This window comes from Mus musculus, chromosome 1 (assembly GCF_000001635.26).
Source record: "Mus musculus strain C57BL/6J chromosome 1, GRCm38.p6 C57BL/6J".
Lineage (NCBI taxonomy): Eukaryota > Metazoa > Chordata > Mammalia > Rodentia > Muridae > Mus > Mus musculus.
Window position 1 is genome coordinate 162948959 of NC_000067.6, and position 24842 is coordinate 162973800.

A 24842-nucleotide genomic window follows, 5' to 3' on the forward strand; every position below is an offset into this window, starting at 1 on the left:
TGTTCTTCAGGTTGACTATAACTGTAATAGTTTCTTTTGTTTTGCAAAAGTTTCTTGGTTTGATACCCCAAAGCACTTAATTTCTTTTATGAACACTTTGTTAGAATAAAGACATAATACTGATTTTCATATGTTCTTTTTATATTTTGCAATTTTACTGAATTTATTACTTCTTACTGTTTATTTTGGTAGAGCCTTCAGGGTTTTATATGTATAAGATCATGTGGTGCAAAAACAGAGACAATTGCATGTCTTCCTACCCTGTTAGCATGCCTGTTCACTTCCTTGCCTAGTGGCTGCAGCTTTGACACACACTAGCATGTTGAAAAGCACTGAATGCAGCCATCCTTGCCCCTGACATGTGAGGAAGGCTTATGCCCCATCATTGTGTGTGGTAGTTGTGGGCTTGTCACCTGTGATTTTCATTGTACTGAGGTACATTTCCCCTTCATAATATATTGAGGCTTTTATTGAGAAAAGACATTGAATGTTGTCAAATGTATTTTTCTATCTGACATGGTTGCATGGTTTTTATATGACAACCTGCCAATGTGATGTATCATATTTATTGATTTGCAAATGCTGAACATTCCCTGCATTACAGGGATAAATCTTATGCTTTTACTTTAAATTTATTATTTTTGCATGCATTTGTTTTGGGTGTATGTATGTATGTGCACATTCATAGTACTGTGGAATGCATGTGAAGGCCAGAGAATGGATTCTTTCCTTCTATCATCTGGAATCCAGTGATTGAACTTCGGCCACCAGACTTGGCACCCTTATCCACAGAGACATCTCACCGGCCCATAAACGCTATTCTTCTTTTTAAAATATTTATTTTTGTTTGTTTATATTTTGTGTATATGATTGTTTTGCCTGTATGTTTGTATGTGCACCACATATGTGCAGAGGCAAGAAGATACCCTGGAAATTCTGTTGTGAGCTACCATGTATGTTCTAGGAACTGAACTTAGGTCCTCTTCAAGAATAGGAAATGCTTTTAATTGCTGAGTCATCTCTTTATCCCCATAACTCTAGTCTTCAAACAACAACAGCAACAGGAGCAGAAACAGCAATAGCAACAGCAACAGCAAAACCAGGGTCTGGCTCTGTGGTCCAGGCAAGCCTTGGGCTCTGTACTGGCTAGTTTTGTGTCAACTTGACACAGCTGGAGTTATCACAGAGAAAGGAGCTTCAGTTGAGGAAATGCCTCCATGAGATCCAACTGTAAGGCATTTTCTCAATTAGTGATCAAGGGGGAAAGGCCCCTTGTGGGTGGGACCATCTCTGGGCTGGTAGTCTTGGGTTTTATAAGAGAGCAGGCTGAGCAAGCCAGGTGAAGCAAGCCAGTAAAGAACATCCCTCCATGGCCTCTGCGTCAGCTCCTGCTTTCTGACCTGCTTGAGTTCCAGTCCTGCATTCTTTGGTGATCAACAGCAGTATGGAAATGTAAGCCGAATAAACCCCTTCCTCCCCAACTTGCTTCTTGGTCATGATGTTTGTGCAGGAATAGAAACCCTGACTAAGACAAATTGGTATCAGCAGAGTGGGGTATTCCTGTGACAATCTGACCATGTTTTGGGGAGGACTGTGGAAGGACTTTGGAACTTTGGGCTTGAAGATCCATCCGTTGTTAAGAGCTCTGTCGGATGTTGTGTAGGAGCTTGGAAGATAATGTTGAGAACACTGCAGAAGATGGAGGTCTGGTTTGTGAAATTTCAGAGGGAAAATTAGATTCTTTTCAGGGCCATTGATGTTTTGATTGTGAAGATTCTGTAGTTCTGATTAGCTGGGGCTGAAGAATCAGCTGTGATTAACAAGATACCAGAACTACCAAAGCAAAAACTTTGCATTACTGGGACTATTGATGCTGGTTAGCTGGAGCTAAGAAATTAGCGGTGATTAAGAAGAGACCAGCATCATTGAGGTGACATCTTCTGGGAAGTGTTTTCTGAAAGCACAAAGAGGCTGTGTTCCAGAGATGGCCAAGGTTGTACTCCTGCTGCAGTGGGACTTGGTAATATGTAAGGGTCACCCAGGTGGTACTGGTTTTGAAGGGATGAAGGGGTCATGCAAAGCAGCTGAGGCTCGGCACTGTGAGAGGCCATGGAAGGCCATTGGTGAAGGTGCAGCCTCAGTTGCAATTGAAGGCCCAGGACTGAAGGGGTCATGCAGTGTTTTGGAGATGCCAGTACCATGAGATGACCACCAAGAGCAGCAGCAGCAGTGGGGTACAGGCATCTGGAGCCTAGAGGATGATGCGTGTGCTACAAAGGGCATGGCTGGATAAGTGACCCAAGCCCTTGGAGGAGCCCAGAAGATCGTGAGTTGGATCCCAGACATTGGACAGTTGGAGATTGACTTTTGCTTTTGATTGTGACTATGCCCTGATATTTTCCCTCTTGAAGGAAGAAACTGTTTTAGTGGAGCCCACAGTTAAGAGACTTTTAATTGTAAAAAGACTTTGGATTTTAAAAAGATGGATATTTTAAAGAAATTGAAAATTTAAGAATATGTAAAGGCTGTGGGACTTTTAAAGTTATTTAGATCTTGGGGATGAATAAGATTGTAAGGGTTGAGGCTTACTAGTGATGTTTTTGTGTGTCAAGTTGACAAGGGGTCAATTGTACTGGCTAGTTTTGTGTCAACTTGATACAGCTGGAGTTATCACAGAGAAAGGAGCTTCAGTTGAGGAAATGCCTCCATGAGATCCAACTGTAAGGCATTTTCTCAATTAGTGATCAAGGGGGAAAGGCCCCTTGTGGGTGGGACCATCTCTGGGCTGGTAGTCTTGGGTTTTATAAGAGAGCAGGCTGAGCAAGCCAGGTGAAGCAAGCCAGTAAAGAACATCCCTCCATGGCCTCTGCGTCAGCTCCTGCTTTCTGACCTGCTTGAGTTCCAGTCCTGCATTCTTTGGTGATCAACAGCAGTATGGAAATGTAAGCCGAATAAACCCCTTCCTCCCCAACTTGCTTCTTGGTCATGATGTTTGTGTAGGAATAGAAACCCTGACTAAGACAGGCTCTCAGTATTCTTGTTTCAGCCTTCAGAGAACTGGGATTAAAGACATTCACCACTCTCCTTAGTTATTTAATGTGTTCTTGAATTCAGAGTTTGTTAATATTTTGTTGAGAAATTTTGCACCTGTGTTTGCCAGTGACATTGTTTGTGGGTGTTTTTGTTGTTTTAGTTTTTTTTTCTTTCTTTCTTTACTTGTATGTCTTGCCCAACATTGTTGCCAGTACACTCCTCTCCCAGTAAAACCAGTTTGGAAACATTTCTTTTACTTTGATGTTTCTAGAAAAGCCCGAGAAAAGTTGGTATTAATTCCTCAAATATCTGGGAGAATTCAGCAATGAGTTCCCTTTGGTCCAGGGCTTTCTTTCATTACTGGTTTAATTTCTTTATTTGTTATTTGCTGTGCTTTTTATTTTCTTTCTATTTATTCATGGGAGAAAAAAATGTTTCTGTGGAATTTATCCATTTCTTTTAGATTCTCCCATCTGTTGATCTGTAATTATTCACGGTAGTCTCTTAGCGTTCTTAAAAGCATGCTATTACCTTTAATATTGTCTCTCAGTTTTGATCTTATTTAAACGTATTGTTTCCTTACTCTCCTTTTCATCCCAGTTTGTCTAGCTGAAAGGTCAGACCCAGCTTGAGTTATCCCTTTAAAACACCAAGTCTTGGTTTGTTGATTTTTTTCTGCTCTGATTATCATGCATTTTCTCTGACCTTTAGTTCCTCCAGGACAGCCTTAAGCTTAGTCCTTTCCCTACTTCCTTTAGGTATGACATAGATTTTTGCTGTTTCTGAGTCAGGGTCAAAATTGAAAACCTTTAGCCTCAACTGCCGCCATATCCTTCCCCCCCCCCCATGCTAGGATTATAGACATGAGTTGCTGTTCTGAGCTTCAATTCTTTTGATCATCCTCTCTTGATCCTACACAGACATTTAGCATGATAAATTTCTACCCCTAGACTGCTTGTGTTACATTGCATACACTTTGTTTGTGTCAAGATAACTTTTATTTCTTTTCTTTTTTTCTGTGATATATCAGTGATTTATTTTTGCAGCACGCTGTTGAATACCTCATCTTTCTGAGCTTCTAAGACTTTCCCAGGGGGATCTACGTGTACAACAAGCTGGCTTTTGAATGGCAGTCATTTCCTCTGACCTTTGAATGACAGTCATTTCCTGATCTGTTGGCCTCATGATTCCTGAAAAATAATTGTCTTAGATTTTTGTTGCTGTGGTGAAAGGCCTGAGGCACTTCACAGTTGGAGAGTGTGAGTCACTGGTACTGGCTGATCTCCTTGTGTACCTTTGTGTGGTAGACAGAGCAGTGGGAGCACAGGGTAATCTAGCAAATGCCATTGCATACCAAGCCAGGACCAGAGAGAAGAAACCAAGGGCTTGCTCCATCGAATGCTCTGTGGATTTCCAGCTGGACCCCACCTCTGGAAGGTATTATCATCTCCAATAGTACACCCTGGGCCCCCCCTAGAGAACAGTTATCAGATTCAAGTCCCAGCACTAAGAAATTCCACTTTCTAAAATGCCTTCTGTAGCAACTCAAAGGCACAAATGTTACTCATCACTGTGATTATTTACTTGCTCTGTGTCGGAGAGTTTCTTTTCTTGTTTTACTGATTTTCTTATCAGTGAAATGAGCCAATTTGTGCTAACTTGCAATGTGAGTCAGATTTGTATACTGTGTTGCTAGGGAGCAAGGGACAATGGCTGGAGCATTATAAATAAAATAAAAAAAGAATGTAATAGTCAAATTCTCTGCTCAACCTCACAAACAGTTTATAGATGCAGTCCAAGAAGATCATATTCTAAATACTCTATTTTATTCACTGTCTGAATCTGAAGTATATCTTTCAAGCATTGTTTAAAAGAGAAAAGGAATCATGTCCAACTGTTCCAAGAGATGATACAAGTTGTCCATAAAAATACCATTCTCCTTACAAATTGTTGGTGGAACTTAAAGAGAAAGGGACTTATGCCCACTGCAGATCAACATGATTCTGAAAGGGGCTTAGTTACAAAGCCAGAACAAAACATTGTCTTGCTTACTAATTAACGTCTAGAGTTCTGGCAAAAGATCTTGAACAGGAAAGGGAGAGGTGTGAAAAATCTTAATTTTTAAATAGCAAAGTTCTTGTCTGGTTGTTGTCAGTGACTCTCAGAAATTCTAGAGGGACTCACGATCAGATCAACACAAGGAACAAAGCAATGAGCAGAACGGGAACAGCCAGGAGCCTGAGCAAACGGGAATAGAAGTGAGAGCAAGACTTCTGAACTTTACTGACGACACGCGTCTTCATAGGCTTCAGTGATCGGTCCCACTGTGTTAGGATGGCGTTCCGGGCTCCTGACCACTTTCCTGGGCCTACCAGCCGGAACTGGTAGGGGCTGCAAGGGCCAAAGAACACTTCTACAGCCAACCTGGGATCCTTGAGAAACAGCCATAGGAGATTGGGCTTTGCACCAATGAAGGAGGCCAGTTCATCCATATAAACAATGTAATCTGTCTGGATGGTGGTGCTATTGCCATACCTAGAGATGGGAGAGGAGAGACAGTCTGTGACAACCAGGCTTTGCAGGAACAAGAACAGGGAAAGCAACCCAGGTCTTCCCACCAGAGCCAGTTGATATTCTCTTGTGTTATTGAAGAATATTTCATATCTTATTTGGAAATTCCCCAATACTACAGAGCAGTGGAGAACACTTTTGCCCCTATTAGCAAATGGAAAATTGTCTATTGCTCAAGTAGTTATTCATTCATAGTCCTTGAGCTGATTAGTGACAGGACCAGGGATGGAGCCCAGGGTTCTAGTTTCATTCTCCTGCTCTGAGTAGTCATTTTCATTTAAAGCATCTATGCCATGAAAGATTTCTGGGCTAGAGAACAGAATTCTGCTTTACTACATTGCCCTAATTACTTTGGGTTCATCCCATTTGCACTCTTTTCTGAGACATACTGCAGAAGACAGGGATAAGGGTGAGGATGTAATGAGTGCACTTTGCACTTAGTAGGACACAATGCAGTGGCAAGTGAGAAAACCTCAGCTAATGATTCTTGGATGTCAGAATGTGTCTCATAGCTTTGGCTCTGTTGATATCATTAAGGGTCATCTAAGACCAAATCAGTTTTGAATATTGACAGATTCTGATTTCTTGATGTGACTCCTGATAGCTACGTTATCCTGAGTAATCTTACCATTTGAACTTTTCCCCCATTTTCTCATCAATGTCATCCATCATGTCGTTTACAGAAGGCAAAGTGCAAGTTCCTGAAAAAACAAGGAAGGGCCTGGCATTTTTTTCTTCTCAGTGGATTACGGAATCACAACACATTTTCATCTTAAAAAGTGTTTATTATTTGTGTACGTGTGTGTGTGTGTGTGTGTGTGTGTATGTACATGTGTGTGATGTATGCAAGCCATGTCATAGGTGTGAGGGGGGGTCATAGGACAACTTTCAGGAGTCACTTCTCTCTTTCCACTGAGTCCTGGGAGCTTAACTCTAGCTTTTGCGGCGAGCGCTCTTAGCCACCGAGACATCTTACTGAGGCTGTTTTCATTTTGGCCTTTTACTGTTCAGCAAAACAAAACCTTAAGCAAATGAATAGGTGACTATTTTTAGACTGATGTGGATGTCCTACTCTTCCCAGAAGCCATCCTTGTCAGCATAATGAAAGTCTATTATGTAGTCATCTTTGTACCTTGGTTCTTAAAAATACCAGATGTTTAATGACAATTAAAAAGTTATACTCTAAACTTTCAATCATATTTTAAGGAATATTTTCTACAAATTGTAGTCTACTGCAAGTGAATTGCAATTATTTTCAGGATTCTTTGTGTGTGTGTGTGTGAAGTATGTGTGTGTACCTGTTTGCACACGTGTGTGTGTGTGTGTGTGTGTGTGTTGTGTAAGAGAGAAGAGATAGATGATAGATAGATAGATAGATAGATAGATAGATAGAGGTATATAGATGGATAGATAGATAGGGGCAGAGACAGACAGAGATAGACAAGAGATAAGAAACATAGAAAGAAGGAAACAGAGAATGAGGAGAGGTCAGAGCTCAAGTGTCCTCTATAGTTCTCTGACTCAGTTTTTGAGATAGTGTCTGATTTTGACAGGGAACTCACCAACTGGCTAGACAATCAGGTGGGCAAGTGCTAGGAGCCCTCCTGTGTCTACCCACTGTCCTTCGTACTACAGTTAAAGGCATGATCTGACATACCTGGGATTTTTACACGGCTGCTAAGGCTCTGAACTCAGGCTGTCCTGCCTTTGTGATAAGTGCTTACTGACTGAGCCATCTCTCAGGTCTGATTGTTTTTCAAGATTCAAGAGAAAATTTTTCTCTAAGAATTTAATGAGCCCCCAAATCTCTTGGTGGGGGAAAAAAGAGTTGTTGAGTGCGACTGAGATAATGGACTATCCAAATGCACCAAGGATAAGGGGGTTGCCAGGTGATGAGATGCAATTTGAATTACTTTTAAATGAGATTAAATTTTATCTATAAGAGGGGGGGTTGCTCTCCCCTTGCAGTTAGCATCTCTTGTCAATATGAATTCATTATAGCCCTTGGCCTCTGTCTTGTCCAGATGCAGGTGAAGAGACTAGGAGCTGGGAACCGTGTCACTTCTACCATCAGGTTGCTTGTAACTGGTCCCTTTGTCTTGGGGTTCTGATTTTTTTCCTAGGGGCTGGGGGTCAAATCCAGGGCACTGGGCTCCTCAGGTAGGTGCTCACCACTGAACTAAATCCCAAATTCTTAACCATTGCTCAGATTCTCCCCAAATAAGTTGCTTTCTCAATAGCCTATCTCTTGTAAGTCAATCAGTTTCCTGTCAAATGCCCACTTTGAGCTTTCTCCTTCAAGGTTATTCTTACAAATTTACTTATTTATTATTTGTTTTCTATCTGTGTATACATGCATGTATCATGGTGTGTGTGTGTGTGTGTGTGTGTGTGTGTGTGTGTGGCAGCCAGAGGACAACTTGTGGGAATCAGTGTTTTCCTTCTACCCCGTGGATCCCAGGTATATCAGTCTTGGCATCAAACACCCATGTCAACTGAGCCATTTTACCACCTTCAACTTCCGCTTTTTTCCTTATTTTCTTTTCTCAGAGCTCAAGTTACAACTACTGTGCTTACAGAGGATTAGTGACCTTACCTTAGCTCCAGTCTCCTGGGGATGGTATCTGATGTCTGAGTGGCTGCTCCTGCTTTGCTGGAACAACTTTTACCCCTGAGACCACCTCCAATCTCTGTCTGAGCAGGCAGAGGAGATTCAGTGGGGTCACTACTGAGTAGGAACACACTAATATGGGAAGGCAGCCTGATAGCCCAGCTGGGTGTACAGTGGCATATTCTAGGCTTTGACATCACAGGGAGTGTGTAAATCCTGCAAGTCACAGTACTACTAGAAACCTTAGCTATGGCTTCAAAAGGAATTCCCTTTGCTAAAACTCCCTCATCACGAAGTTTTATAATTTAAGGTTCAATTGAACTTTGCTCAATATATTTTGACATCTGTCTTTTTTTTTATTATTATGGCTCTCCTCAGCCTTATGATCTGTGGTTGCCCACAGCTATGTCCTTCATACTTTACCATGGCTCTGATCCCAGCTCTGTTATGAGAGGATGCTGGCTGCCTTCCTTGTCTGACCTCAAACAAGTATGTTGTTTGGTTTTCTTTTTGAAAATGTGAATAACATGTTCCCTCAAATCTTAGGGATTGTACATTTCTCACACCCAGTACTTCCTGTATGTAATCAACCCCTGCTTATCCTTAACTAACAGAACACACTGCAGAGAAGAAAAGAAGAGTACAGGAAAGCGACCATCTTCCCAGAAAGTGTGCTTCCACTGCTGTAGATATCTGAGGTTGGCTGGATACTGGCCTGGAACTATCTTTTCCTATCCCCATTTCAAGCCATGTAATTCTATTCAGTTTGAAATCACAATTAAACAAAGTTGTCATGCAGTTAGGACCAAGAACTCTTGGAGTTCTTGTCTAATGAAGGGACTCAGGTAATAGTCAGTTTCCAGGAATTGCAAGTAGCAAAAATCTCGTAATAATTCCTTACTATTGCATATAATAACCTAAATTGTTTATAGAATAAAGCACCAATGGAAATAGAGTTACAGATTCTCAAAGCTTGATAGGTTCCTGTAATTGGGATTATTGCTTAGACTCTGAAAAATACTCTCATTAGACTCCATTAGTGAATATTTTTTGAGCCACTTACCTTTTATTACTTGTGCTGCCCAGCGTGCCTGCAGGTCAGTTATGGGGATGGTGGCACCCAGGGACTGGACCAGGCCAATCACTGCCATGGTTGGTTTCTCTAGTTGAGGAGGGAAGACACCTTTGTACAAAGTGACCTCATTATTTCTGCTTTTGATAATAGAGTCATCCAGGAAGGGGTAGGCATAACCATAGCCTGTGGCAAAGATGACACAGTCAATGGCCTCAAACATGGTCCCATCCTCAAACACAGCGGACGTCTCTGTGAACTCCTTTACATTAGGCTTGATGGTCACCATGCCACACAGGATGCGGGCTGGGAGCTCATCATTGAACACGGGCTCTTTCCTGAGTGTTCTGCAAGGACAGCAGAGATGAGGCCATTGTAACAGTAATGTTTGCATGCTGCCTTAGTCTCTATACAAGTTGTTAAAAAAAAGGAACAAAACAAAGAGTTTTCCCCAAGGTATGGAATATCATTAATGCATTAGAGGAATAAAATGGACACGTGGCATGTAGGAAGTAAGAGAAATTGTTTTTGGCATGCTCCTTCTCATCCATATGGCTTGTTCTGAATCTCAGAATGGACAACCATCCCCAGCAACTAGCAAAGCGTTTGTTAAGGAAAGTTTGAAAGTAAGGTACCTGGTTCCTAAAGTCTTCCCATTACTTCTTACTACCCATGACATTGTGAGGATGAAGTCCTCTGAAATTCCCTGTGCCTCATTTTTTTTCCCTCTTCTGGAATGTCAATATCAGGTATCTTAGGTCACAGGGATATCTAAATAATATGAAGAATGTTGTTGACTGTAGCACAGATAAAGTGCTAACAGCATTAACCTTTAGTCTTACTTTTTCAAACTGGCCATGGTAAGATAAACTTGGGTGAGTGAAAGAAAAAAGAAAGAAAGAAAGAAAGGAAGAAAGGAAGGAAGGAAGGAAGGAAGGAAGAAAGGAAGGAAGGAAGGAAGGAAGAAAGAAAGAAAGAAAGAAAGAAAGAAAGGAAGGAAGGAAGGAAGGAAGGAAGGAAGGAAGGAAGGAAGGAAGGAAGCTACACCAGGGCTTCCATAGGCTGGTGAAATGGGAGCCACATGAAGTAATTGTACACCTTTAGCCAAGTCAGGCACCCCTGGGAACTCAGATAAGGCTAGAAGAAGGGGGAAGAGTTTGAAGCACTGGGGATCTGAAAAGAGATCCTTATTTTTGAACAGTAAAATCCTCATGCATGCAGAGCATTCTGAACTTGAATGACATGGAAGGAAAGGGCTTTGTTATGATATAGCTAAGACAGTTACGAGAAGAAACTTGAGGAGGATTTCTCTGGAGAAGAAACAGAGACAGGAAGATCGGTTGGAACTCTTGGTGGAAAGGACTCAACTGTATTTCTTTCCTGACACTTGTATTAAACTCATTAAACACCAGTCGTCAATCATTCCAACTTCACTGAGACTGACTTTGTCAAGGCCATCAGAATAGAGCTGATAGGTCCAGTGGTCCATTTCACTTATCTTGCTGAACTTATTATTATATTAGTAACTATTGACTTAATTAATCTTATCTTCCCTCCCACAATACATTTCAAAAGATCATCAAAGATCATCATGTTTCTTAGTTCCTTTCCTAATATGACTACTTGGTGTCTCTGCCTCTGTCTGTCTGTCTGTCTGTCTGTCTGTCTGTCTCTCCTCCTCCTCTCTCTCTGTTGCTGATATTCCATTTCCAACCAGACTACTGAGCAAATAGTTTATACCCCAGAACTCCACCCTCAGTCTTTTTGCCCCCTACTCCACCATTCATCCTTCGAGAGGGTGTAAGAATTTGGACCTCTCTTTTGTGTATTCCATAGCCATTCAACATGTTTTTCTGCATCATGGCATCTTAGTCTTGATGCAGCTAAAGCTCAAGGTCTGTTCTTTCCAGAGTCTTCTATATCTCAGTAAACACCAGCTATGTCCTCTCTCAGATCAAAAGTTTTAAAGATATTTTTCAAGCTCTTCTCGCTATCACATTCTTTATCATATGTAACAGAAAATGGCCATCTTGCCAAAAGCAATCTACAGATTAAATGTAATCCCCATCAAAATTCCAAATCAATTCTTTACAGAGTTAGAAAGAACAATTTTCAAATTCATTTGAAACAACAACAACAAAAAACCCAGGATAGTGAAAACTATTCTCAACAATAAAAGAACTTTTGGGGGAATCACCATCCTTGACCTTAAGCTGTATTACAAAGCAATAGTGATAAAAACTGCATGGTATTGGTACAGAGACAGGCAGGAAGATCAATGGAATAGAACTGAAGACCCAGAAATGAACCCACACACGTATGGTCACTTGACATTTGACAAAGGAGCTAAAAACCATTCAGTGGAAAAAAGACAGCATTTTAAACAAATGCTGCTGGTCCAACTGGGGTCAGCTTGTCAAAAAATGAAAATTGACCCATTCTAATTTCCTTGTACAAAGCTAAGTCCAAGTGGATCAAGGACCTCTACATAAAACCAGATAGACTGAAACTTATAGAGGAGAAAGTTGGGGAAGAGCCTCAAACACAGGGGCACAGGGGAAAAATTCCTGAACAGAACACCAATGGCTTATGCTCTAAGATCAAGAATCAACAAATGGGACCTCATAAAATTGCAAAGCTTCTATAAGGCAAAGGACACTGTTAATAGGACAAAATGGCAACTAACAGATTAGGAAAAGATCTTTACCAATCCTACATCCAATAGAGAGCTAATATCCAATATATACAAAGAACTCAAGAAGTTAGACTTCAGAGAAACAAATAACCCTATTAAAAAATAAGTTACAGAACTAAACAAGAATTCTCAACTGAGGAATACTGAATGGCCGAGAAGCACCTAATGAAATATTCAACATCCTTCGTTTTCAGTGAAATGAAAATCAAAACAACCCTGAGATTCCACCTCACACAAATTAGAATGGCTAAAATAAAAAACTCAGGTGGCAGCAGATGCTGGCGAGGATGTGGAGAAAGAGGAACACTCCTTCATTGCTGGTGGAATTGCAAGCTGGTACAACTACTCTGGAAATCTGTCTGGCGGTTCCTCAGAAAACTGGACATAGTACTACCTGAAGACCCAGCAATACCACTCCTGGGTATAAACCCAGAAGATGCTCCAACATGTAACAAGGACACGTGCTCCACTATGTTTATAGCAGTCTTATTTATAGTAGCCAGAAGCTGAAAAGAACCCAGATGCCCCTCAACAGAGGAATGGATACAGAAAATGTGGTAAATTTACACAATGGAGCACTACTCAGCTATTAATAACAACGAATTCATGAAATTCTTAGGCAAATGGATGGAACTAGAAAATATCACCCTGAGTGAAGTAACCCAATCACAAAAGAACATACATGGTATGCATTCAATGATAAGTGGATATTAGCCCCAAAGCTCCAAATACTCAAGATACAATTCACAGACCACATGAAGCTCAAGAAGAAGGAAGACCAAAGTGTGGGTGCTTCGATTCTTCTTAGAAGGAATACAAAATATAGGAGCAAATACGGAGATAAAGTGTAGAGCAGAGACCAAAGGAAAGGTCACCCAGAGACTGTTCTGCCTGGGGATTCATCCCACATACAGTTACTAAACCCAAACACTATTGTGGATGTCAAGAAGTACATGCTGACAGTAGCCTGATATGGCTGTCTCCTGAGAGACCCTGCCAGAGCCTGACAAATACAGAGGCAGATGCTCTCAGCCAACCATTAGACTGAGTGTGGGGTCCCCAATAGAGGAGTTAGAGAAAGGACCGAAGGAGCTGAAGGGGTTTGCAACCCCATAGGAAGAACAACAATATCAACCAATCAGACCCCCCAGAGCTCTCAGGGAGTAAGCCAGAAACCAAGGAATATACATGGTTCCAGCTGCATATGTAGCAGATGATGGCCTTGTCATGCATTAATGGGGGTCCTTGGTCCAGTGAAGACTGGATAGATGCCCCAGTGTAGGGGAATCGAGGGCGGGGAGGTGGGAGCGGCTGGGCGGGTGGAGGAACACCTTCATAGAAGCAGGGGGCGGGATGGGATAGGCGGTTTCTGGGGTGGGGAGAACTGGGGAAGGGGATATCATTTGAAATGTAGATTAAAAAAATCCAATAAAAAAAAGGAAAAAAAAGATAAGAAAATCCTAGGTATGTTTCCTTTCAACGAACACTGATAATGGGTCCTCCTCCTAGACACCAATCTCTGTCATACTGTTTTTGACAGCTACTTTTGGGACACATTGTTTTGGTAGTTAGGATTGAATTGATGGCCTCCTACACGCTAGGTATGCACTCTACCCCAGTTCTGACAAAAGCATGTGAACCGGTCACACTGACCATGCTCTGCCTCTCACTGAATGACAGTGACTAGTGTAGCTAAAGTATCCCCAGCATTAACTTAGATATTGTCCCTAATATTTTTTGGATGTTCGGCTTCCTGTTGCCTTTAGAGTAAAAACCAGGCTCTCACAAGGTCAATAAGATGCAATGCCAATTAGATATTTCCATATCTCTGGTTTCTTTTCCATGCTCACCTCTTCTCTCCTGTAAAAGGGGCTCACCCTGTTTGTTGATTATGCCAGCCCTACCCTGAAGAGAGGCCCCAACTGTATCCTCTGTAACACTCTTTCCTAGATAGTCCTGCAGTTCTTCCACATATTTCCTTTAGGGTTTTGCTTTAAAAAGTCCTCTTTCCTCTGAGACCTAATTCAAGGACCCCATTGAAAACTATGCTAATGGCATCTTCCTTCATCCTTGCTTCCATCAACATACAGCCTTCTGCTAAGCATATTGTCTTTTTACAGCTAAGAGGAGTGTATTCCAGTAGGGTGGGATTCTGTTTGTTCTAGATACCCATGTATCCACAAAGACTTAACTTAGGATCTGCCATAGTAAATATTTCATTTGTATTAGCTGAGTCAATTAATTTGTAGGGACCTTGAGATTTGTATTCAGTGTTGGAGCCATTTCTTATGTAGCAGGCTTAACAGAGTTGTAGAAAAAAAGATTAAGGTGGGAACTGGGGATGCTGGACTCGTTTGTGGTGGGCTTTGCTCAGTGAGAGCATTCTTTGGGGGGCTGAGAAGAGAGTGCAACACAACAAAGTTATTTTGTTAGCATCAGCTTTGACATTAAGCATGAGGTCAATGGATAAAGAACAATGCAGATCTGAGTTTGTACTGAAGGTTGTTTTTTACTCCCTGGATGTGGGACCTTGGTTAGATTATTAATTCTGTTGTACTTCAGTTTTCTTTTTTGAAATGCAGGAGAACAAACAGAGCCCTCTTCATGCTTGTCAGGGTACATGTCATAATATATGCCAGAGCTTAAAGGTTGACTAGCTAAGACTCTGGTAACATATGAAGTTATAAAACATATTTATTTTTATTACTGTTACTGTGGGAACTGCTTGCTTCAGTATTACCTAACTTCCCAGATGTACAAATCTGGTAAGGAACATGTGTGGAAATCAGTCCCAATATTTGCAGTTCTTTATCCTTTGATACATGAGGTGTGATTATTTCATGAATATTTTTGATTTGTTTTGTGATTACAACACACATCAAGGGTTGCTGACATAGAGATCAAATTTGGCAGGCCCATCACGTTTTAGTCCCTGTTACCTGTTTAAAGGCACCAAACCATAGTTTTCGTGCTTGAATCTGGCATTCATCTGCCTTGTGTACCACCAGTCAGAGATGGCGGTGGGTAAGTTGTTTTTGAGGAAAGTTTGAAACCGTGTGAGCACCACCATGTCCCAAGGGTAGCCATCGTCCCAGACTCGACTCATCACCCAAGAACCACTTCTAGAGCTGATGGTGACCTGAATAAACAAACAAAAAGGTCCACAAATGCTAAATGTAATGAGTGTAGTGCTCATTGTAGGGTGCCTTCTGCATCTCTAGGGATAAACTTGTTACTGTTGCTCTTGAGGGTTTGGTTGCTGTTGGGTGTTTTTGTTTTTGTTTTTGTTTTGTTTTGTTTTTGCCAGGAGGAAGTAGAAATCCCTTGGCTCTCGATCCTTCTAAATTGTTGCATAAGGCAAAAGGAAGCTAGTTTTCCTTCCTGGGAGACACTGACTCTAAGAGCATTTCATACAAACCTCCTCATCTCCAATCTGCTTCTGCAGACTGGAACCGACTTATTTCAATCCTCAGCACAGCTGACCACCAATATGAATTCCCATTCTATTTATCTCAGTGCTCTCCTAATTATTATCTCAAAATAGGCATTGGTGTAAAATAAGGAAAGCAAGTTATAACTAGGACACTACAGCCAAAAATCTTGGCCCTCTGATCTCTAGATGACAGGAAATGGGGGAAGATTGCTTTAACAATAATCTTGTCTCTCTTCTCCCAAAACAGAAGGAATTGGCATCTACAAATTCAGATTTGCATGAGGGTCAGTTGAGGATGCTAACCTGGGCAATATGGCTGACATCAAATCTAATATGTGGTTAGTAAATGTCAATTTACTTTCCTTCCTCTTTTGTTACTTCCTAACACAGTAGGTTTTAGGTTTCTTCTCTGATTTTGTTTTTTTTTTTTTTAATTATGCAATGCTATTAAAAGAGAAGCTGGCTAGAGGCTGAGAAGCTTGAGAGCATCAGAAGTTTGTGCTCTTTCCTCAGTTTCATCACACACGCAGACGTAACTATCTCAGAACCATGGTTCATCTCACTCCTCTTAGTTCAAAGCCTTAAGCGATAAACTTTTACTTATGAAGAACCTATATTCTTCAATGTCCATTGAAGCCTTTGGAAAGATCACCTACTAGGACTCCTGTGTTTTTTCCTCTCTCAGTTCCTGAGCTCCTCTGCCCTTGGAATCGGAAACTCTGAATTTTACTTCTCTTAGGTCTTCTGCCACTCAGAGCTTACGTTCCCCTTAGTCACCTAAGAACTTGCTGATGTTCTGTCTTCAGCTATCTTCTTCTTCTTTTTTTTTTCCCTCCAATGGGAAAACTTTGTACTAACAGTTAAAAGCACTCACTTATGGGGAGTACCAAAGTACCCTGATGCAGTATATCTGCTGTTACTATTAAGAACTTTCATTTCATCAAGATGAGTCAGAAGCCCTCTAATACACAGTGCTGGGTCCTGTTTTCTTTCTTTGCTGTCTTTCCCCCTTCTAAGAATAGCTATTGACACCACTTCAGTGGTATGGTTTTCAAGAATGGGTTCAGGTCCATCCCCTTGGTATGGCCTCAGACTCTACAATCTTTTAGTCATTTAGTGACAGAATTATCCTTTTATTCTTCATTCCAGTGGTAGCTCTTATACTGTTATCATGCATTCTGCTTAGTTCTTGAGCTTGTTTGTGTGTGCCAGTGTCTGTGAGAGTGAGTGTGAATGAGTGTATGTGAATGAGTGTGTGTGTGTGTGTGTGTGTGTGAGAGAGAGAGAGAGAGAGAGAGAGAGAGAGAGAGAGAGAGAGAAAGAGGTGTGTTGGCTAGATTTTACTACCTCCTGAGTGGTAAATTTCTTTGTACGCATCCTGGTTATCAAGTGTAGCATGGATAGAGGCCTAGGAATAGATTTTTATACCATTTGTCTTGACATGGTATCTGTACGTCTTGACTGCAATATCCTGGAGTAAAACTGGACATCTGCTGGGGATGCCCGGAAACTTTATTAGGGACCTGTACTGGGCTTATGTTACACCAGTAGGCATAACATCTGGGAATTGGATTCCTGTCTTTGTGCTTATGAACCCTTAATGAATCTTTTAGAGTGAGGATTGACATTTGTTTAAAGTCACACCCCTAAAGGACCTTCATCACCCCCTCTCCATCTTCCTTTCAGCTTCCCGTCATATCCTTCTTACCCAGACCCACTGACATGCAGCTCAGAGGCCTGGTGTCCATTTTTGAGAGACCAAAGTGTCTTACTATGAGACCTTCTGCCTGGACACCTCTTCCCAAACCGTGCTTTTCTCAATGCTGGTTCTCTGCGTGTGTGCTGTCATCTCCAGGGGTCTTTTCCTCCACATGTGGATAGATTGCCCCCGTCAATCACAGGGATTGTGTGCTGTATTTTCTTTGCTAGCCCTTTTCACAGTAGTAATTTACACCTGAGAGCATTGACCTAATAGCTTGGAGTTCAAGAGTGAGGGTTATGTTTGCTTTGCTCAACATTCTTTCTCCAAACCAGCACGCCAGTGCCTGGAACAACAAGTAACTATTGAACGAATGCACGCATGCAGTGAACATGGGGCTCTCTGTTTTTATTGACTGAATCCTGGTTTAACTCCATAACAATCTTATTTCTAAATTGGTTCTGTTTTTATCTGTTTTATTGACGAGGAGACCAGAAACCCACAAGTCTAGAACCACTTGTCTAAGAGTCTCAGTCATAACTTTCACCTCAAGTTCACGTTAACTTTAGAGAAATCGATCAGACACACACGAGGTATACAAATGTCTCAAGAAGCTAGCTGGGTGGGAAGCATTGCCAGTGATACCTGTAAAGCCATTTCAAATCTCACTTGTCACCTAGAATGCTGAGGCATATGAAATATCACCTGGCGTTCACATGCCACCCCATTCCATAGCACAGCTTTCAAGTAATGGCTTCTGTCCCTTTAAGATTGTCCGTGGACCACGTGGGCTACTGTACCTTCTGAGCTACATGGCTGAGTTCTGCAGCAATGTCACAGCCTGAGTTCCCCAGGCCAATCACCAGGACTCGTTTTCCCTTCCATATTCCTGGTTCCTTATAGTCCCTGCTGTGGAAGCATTTGCCTTTAAAACGGTTCAGTCCTGAGTGAGAAGTGAGAAGCATGTGAATCAATTTCATTTCCAGGAAAATAAAGCAACTTTAGTGGTCATGAAATAAGACAACTTAGTAATCCTAACACACACACACACACACACACACACACACACACACACACACACACACACATGTCTATATATATCAGAAACATGTTTTAAGTTGACTGCTTGTAGTCTAATTAAAAAGACATTACCACAGTTTGGGGATGGCTTAAGTTTATTGCCCAGAGGTACAGGTACTGCCAGCTTGGTCCCCAGCATAGTGGTACTGAGGTGTGGATATAAGAGGTGGAGACAGCTGGGAAGTGATTTGGTCATTTAGGACATCACCCGTGGAAAGGGCGAGTTTAGTTACACGAGAGAGAAGTAAGCTCTATTGTTCTAAAAAAGAACAAGCTTTGCTGTTGAGTCTCTCTAGCTGCCTGTCTCATGTAGTAATCCTTACCAGCTGGAGTTGACCTATTCTTTTTCCCTTTCTTTACCATGCTGTGATGCAACTGGTGTGTGTGTGTGTGTGTGTGTGTGTGTGTGTGTGTGTGTGTGTGTGTATGTTGCGATGGAAGACAGTCCTAGCTACCATGCTGCTTAGACTTTCTAGTGTCTGTAAATATTTGGAAAATAAGCTTAGTTCTTCAACAATGTCTTGATTGCCAGGTATTCTATTACTAGCATCAGAGAACACACTGAAATAGACACCACGAGCCTGTTAATTCTTGACAGATGTGTAGGTGGCTTCCTATATTTCCTTACCTGGAAAGGAGTCTTTTGGTACATGGGGAAATATGTGATGCCCAGAACAAATCATTGTAGCATCAAAGACAGCTGTTTCTTTTTTACCGTGCTTTTCAGTGGTGACTTCCCATTTGCCAGTAGTTGAGAAATTAGGACATTTATTTATACTGGTTACAGGTGTCTAAGGAATGCAGAGAGAAAGCCTTCTTTAATATTCTAATATTAGATTGGTCTTGATAAAATTACTTAATTAGAAAGGTACCTCTTAATGAAATTCAAAAATCCCTTGGAAGAAATGAGAACATTAGATTACATATGTATACATGTATGTATACATTAATATATAGTGTGTATATTTTTCATCTTGTTTTAAAATATTTTTTATTGCTTACTGCAAATGGTTAAGTTTATGGTCTCACAAAAGCATGGCTTTATAAACCTTGCACAAGAACTCTCACTAATATCCAGTTCTAGGTGGTTTGTATTTTTACATTAAATTTCTTTTGGACACATGATTATTTAGAAATTGGAGTTAATATATTTATAAACCCATGGATACCTTGTATCTATTTCTTTGTTACTGAGTTGGTGCTGTTTTGATATAAGAACAGCAAGTGACCATGTATTGCCTATTTCTGACAGATTCCTGAGAAATAGATAGTGTTCTGAAATCTACAGTTAGAGAAAGTTAAAGGGGGCTGGGCATGGTGGCACAAACCTTTAGTCCCAGCACTCAAGAGGCAGACACAGGTGGATTACTGTGAGTTCAAGGCCAGCATGTTCTACAAAGTGAGTTCCAGGACACACAGACAGACAGACAGACAGACAGACAGACAGATAGATAGATAAGTAAATAGAGCAGCAGTCTCGGGCCTCCTTATCACCATATCTGAAGCTATTTTTCTGATAATATCTTACCTCAAACTGTATGTATTTCAGGAGGTTCTTTTCCTTGGCAAATGAAGTGATGTATTCTTGGAGCTTGCTGTGATGCATGAAGTTGGGAAAGTCATCGGGATAGGGGAAGTCTGGAAAACACATCATCTCTTTGGAAGAGTTGGTGAAGACCGATTGGTAAATGCTGGCCCTGCCCTCTTCTATATGGTCCTGTGAACGACAGTTTCAGATGGGTAAAAATACTCAGTTCCAAGTCACTGTAGTAAGATGAGTTGACCTTTGTCCACAGATTGCCTCTGATAAGCTGATAAATAAATACTCACGTACCCTAAACAATTGATGCTGACCACAGAACTTTATCAAGGTCATTAAGGGTATGGAAGCACATACTCAACATGGTTTGTTTTCTAAGGGAAACCTCTTCTTTGTTTCTTTTTAGCCATATGCAATCAGCACTCTTATTTCTATTACCTATGCTGATAGAGGTCTTCATAGTTCAACTCTTCAGGATTTCGTTGTGTCACCAACTCACCTGCGTCAGCAACTACTAGTCGATTTGAATTATAAAGACCATGATAGGTGGTTGGCAGTATTTACAAGATTTGTAAATGAGCATTTTCAAACTAATCTTTTAAAATTAATTGTAAAATTTCTACTACCTTTTTTTTTAACAAAGCATATTGAATTTATGGGCATTGCCTGCCCACATTTATGCAGGTAATGGAGTTTTAACTTTTAGAAATATAAAAACGTTTGCACCGGTAAATTAAGAGAGAAGTTACAGCATCATGCTTAGAACAGTAGAGGAGGAATTAGATGATGGTGAGAGAAGACGGGACATGGAAGCCATGGAAGGAAAAAGGCTCAGCAGAGAGCAGATCAGGACATGGGGTTCTCATCTGTAGCCATAGTTGACCCCTCATCTTTCTCACACACACCACCACCACCACAACTACCACAAACAACAACAACAACATCAACAAAACATCCCCAAACTATGATGAAAGATTAAATTATAGATCTTTATGGATGTTTGCAAGTGTGTAGAGAAGCACATAGACCATTAGAAAGTTCTCACTAGATTTCATGTAACTCAAAGCTGATGGGCACCTGGATTATGACCTTTTAGTAAACGCTGGAACATTACATCATATCAGTCAGTATCACTAGCCAGACTGAAATTTGCTTATTGTCAAGTGACAGCTTAGGGATTGTGTTTACTTCCAAAAAGAATGTGACCTTGAAAGGTGACCCAAGCTTTCTGTTGCTCATGTGACTCACACACCTGGCTAGTTCACATGAAAATTTGAGCAGGTGAAGGGATTTGTAGCCTCTAACAAGTTTAGGAAGCTTGATATAAATGATATCGCTAGGAAAGAGGAAGAGATTAAGGAAAAGTTAATTCACATAGAGTCTCCCAACTTGAAACCCCAAACCTGAAACATTTTGAACACCAACATGGAAATGTAAGTAGAAAAATTCAGCTGTAGGTGGGACAAGACTCAGGGAACATTGTAAAAGAAAAGGGCAGAAAGAATATAAGGGCCAGAGTATGGAGAAGGGTGCTGTGGAAAGATATCCTCTGGACATGGCTGCTGGACACACTGACTCAGAGTAGGTGTGGTGTCTTGCTCAGGGCGTGCTCAAGATCAACCAGTTAAAAATTGGGCTAAGATACCCAAGATATAAGATACAACTTGCCAAACGCATGAAATTCAAGAAGAACGAAGACCAAAGTGTGGACACTTTACCCTTTCTTAGAAATGGGAACAAAACACCCATGGAAGGAGTTACAGAGACAAAATTTGGAGCTGTGACAAAAGGATGGACCATCTAGTGATTGTAATATGCAGGGATCCATTCCATAATCAGCTTCCAAATGCTGACACCATTGCATACACTAGCAAGATTTTGCTGAAAGGACCCAGATATAGCTCTCTCTTGTGAGACTATGCCGGGGCCTAGCAAACACAGAAGTGGATTCTCACAGTCAGCTATTGGATGGGTCACACGGCCCCCAATGGAGGAGCTAGAGAAATTACCCAAGGAGCTAAATGGAACTGCAACCCTATAGGTGGAGCAACAATATGAACTAACCAGTACCCCGGAGCTCTTGTCTTTAGCTGCATATGTATCAAAAGATGGCCTAGTCGGCCATCACTGCAAAGAGAGGCCCATTGGACTTGCAAACTTTATATGCCCCAGTACAGGGGACCGCCAGGGCCAAAAAGGGGGAGTGGGTGGGTAGGGGATTGGGGGGGTGGGTATGGGGGACCTTTGGGATAGCATTGAAAATGTAAATGAGGAAAATACCTAATTAAAAAAAATTGGGCTAAGGAAGGGGCTCCTGTGGTCTCACTCCAAGCTGAAAAAATATTGGCAGTTAATGACTGCTGGGGGAGGAAGAATTACTGTCTTTCTTTCTTTCTTTCTTTCTTTCTTTCTTTCTTTCTTTCTTCCTCCCTCCCTCCCTCCCTTTCTCTCTCTCTCTCTCTCTCTCTCTCTCTCTCTCTCTCTCTCTCTCTCTCTCTCTTCTTTCTTTCTTGTGAGGAGCTGCCCTTGCAATCACCATTACAAGATGGCACTGATATCCGGTGTTCTAACTGGTAAACAAGTAGTCTGCGTATGTGCTGGAGTATTTTTCCATTCTTTGTGCCCTGCCTGTCCCGTGGCGTCATCTGGGCTGATAGTGAGCAGCCAGTCAGGGTGAAATATGTCTCCAACCCCTCTTGTGGTCTATTTAAGGACCGAGTTTCCTGTGTTCTGGGCCTCCTCCCCCAGAAGCTAATCATCTTTCTCTCGAGATGCATTAAAGCTATGCTGCAGAAGAACCCATGTGTGTCCTGTGTGTGTGTCCTCGCTGGCGAGACTCCATATCATCACAGACACATCTGGTGCCGAGATCCCGGGAATTCTACAACATCACCAGCATTGAGGAGGTCCCTCGGAAACGGGGCAGGTCCAGAACTGCAGTGGAAGGTAAGTTCGGAGAGTCATGGCTGACCGTGAGACAGCATGTCAGAAACTGAACCGAGTGAGAGATTAGGAGCTCGTGAGAAAAAGACATGTCTAAGGAAAAAGGACCTCCCTGGAAGTTAAAAGAAAAAGGGGGAGTGAAAAAGGAAAAAAGAGAAAAACAAAAGATAATATAAAATATAAAGATACAAAAGATAATATAAATTATAAAGATACAAAGGATAAAAATTAAAATTAAGTCAATTTACCCTCCTCTCGAGGACTTTGACTAAAGAGGCAGCCTTCATTAAAGGCTTAAAGATAGCTCTCAGGGTCACTGTACCTCCTCTCTCTTCTCTGGCAGTATTCCCAGAAGAAGGAGATAAGGAAGTAGAGTCTGAACATGAGAGAGAGAAAATAAGTTTTAGAAAAACAGTTATCCCCTGTTTGGGATCTTTTAGCAAAAAAAAAAAAAAAAAAAAAAAAAGAGAGAGAGAGAGAGAGAGAGAGAAAATGAAAATAAGCTATTTCAGAGCTCTCCTGGGAACAGAAGAAAAATGGGAGACATCTTGTTTTCTCTCTGGCTCCTATGGAGATTTTCTTAGCTCTGGTTAAAATATCTGTGTCCTTTTGAGACACCGAGTTCTATTCCCTGTCTGTCTATTGTCCGTTTTTGGTGCACCAAAACAAATTGTCCATATATCTGTCAATTCATATTTGTTTTTGTTATGTTGTTTGAATGATTATTGTTCCGTGTTTCATATTGAAAAATATAAATGGTTAAAACTTGTTTAAAAAGCAGTTTCAAAATTACACAGCACAAGCTGGTAAGTTAGCTGCACGGTGGCTGGGAGCCAAGTATAGCTAAAAGAGCCTTGCTGAGAGCCCATTACAAACGGAGCTCTTAAAGGGGCAGAGGGCAGACAGCCTTTTGCTTGTAACAGAAAGTTAGCTTAAAATTGGGAACTCAAGGTTAGAGTCTTTCTAAACAACATGAACAAACACAAGAAAACAAGTCTTTAAGGATACTTCAACATAGAGATAATCTTTGAGCCAAGACTCTGGCAGAGTGTTCAGATTGAGAAAAGTTTGCATTTGGGTTGAGGCAGAGCTCAGAGGGAAGAAGCTTCAGCTTGGCTTGTGTGGCACTTCTTAGAGCCTTATTACAGACCTAGCCAGATGTTGTTCTAAATAAAATTTAAATTCAAAAGTTTATAAAAGGTCAATCAGGCTATAAAACTTATAAAGGCATTTCAAAATAACTTGCCTACTTCATATAATTCATAGATTTAAAAGTTTAATTTTTTCCATTTGTAAAGAGTTTACTTCTAGTGAACTGGTGACCATTAAAGGTTTTTGCCCCTAGGTATGGCTAACATAGCTTAACAATATGTAAGAAATTTTTATTATCGGCTTCAATACAAGAAGCAAAAGGTTTAAGTCTTTCAGTATATATTGTTTCCTAAGTAAAAAGTATTTTATTAGCTAATGTCTCTAAAGAGAAGTTTAAAGTTCTGGAGAATAGTTGTTGCTTCATAAGATTCAGAGGCAATATCTTTTTTAATAATTAGGGTTTCAGTTATACTGGAAAATTGGTACAAATTTACTTCAAAATTTTATTTCCAAAAGCTTACAGGATATGTTAATTGGCTAAGACCTCACCTTAAACTTGCCACAGGAGAACCTAAGCCTTTGTTAGGTGCTATCAAGTGAGATTCCAATTAACTGGTGAGAACCAAAAAGGCTTTAACAGAAAGTAGAAGAAACGTCTGTAATCTATTAGTATCAATTGTAATTAGTGGTAATCAAATATTAGTTACATATTCTAGTTATTTTTATTAAATGTGTCCACAGCTATTTTTTGGCAAAAATAAACATTAATGTAAAATCATCCTTCTTCACCTCAAAGTTTTAACATCCTATTATAAGGCTGCTGTGGTGCTAATTAAGAATTAAAAATTCCTTGTTCCAAACAGCAATTGGTTATTGCAGAATATTGATATTTGACCTATTACATACCATCATTTTAAATAAAATTGATACTCATCCTAAGATAAGTTAAAAATTGCTCATGCATGCTTTTGTATCTTCATGCATGCTTACATCCCATTTACTGTATTTAAAAACAAACCTTCTATGGGAGAAAAGTATATGTAAATTAGATCACATGAATATTCTTTTGAGTT

General features: G+C 40.8%; 1 protein-coding gene across 1 annotated transcript in view; it reads right to left on the reverse strand.

Annotated features, from left to right (window-relative positions):
• Window positions 1-4840: 4840 nt before the first annotated feature.
• The window catches only part of Fmo3 (flavin containing monooxygenase 3), a 30730-nt gene continuing 10728 nt past the window's right edge, over window positions 4841-24842 (reverse strand). The window contains exons 3-9 of the mRNA NM_008030.2: window positions 19723-19911; window positions 18823-18985; window positions 17915-18057; window positions 14922-15121; window positions 9279-9634; window positions 6233-6305; window positions 4841-5568 (exon numbers count right to left, since the gene is read on the reverse strand). Of these exons, the coding sequence (NP_032056.1) occupies window positions 5220-5568; window positions 6233-6305; window positions 9279-9634; window positions 14922-15121; window positions 17915-18057; window positions 18823-18985; window positions 19723-19911 (1473 nt within the window). The 3' untranslated portion in view covers window positions 4841-5219. The remainder of the gene's footprint in view (window positions 5569-6232; window positions 6306-9278; window positions 9635-14921; window positions 15122-17914; window positions 18058-18822; window positions 18986-19722; window positions 19912-24842) is intronic.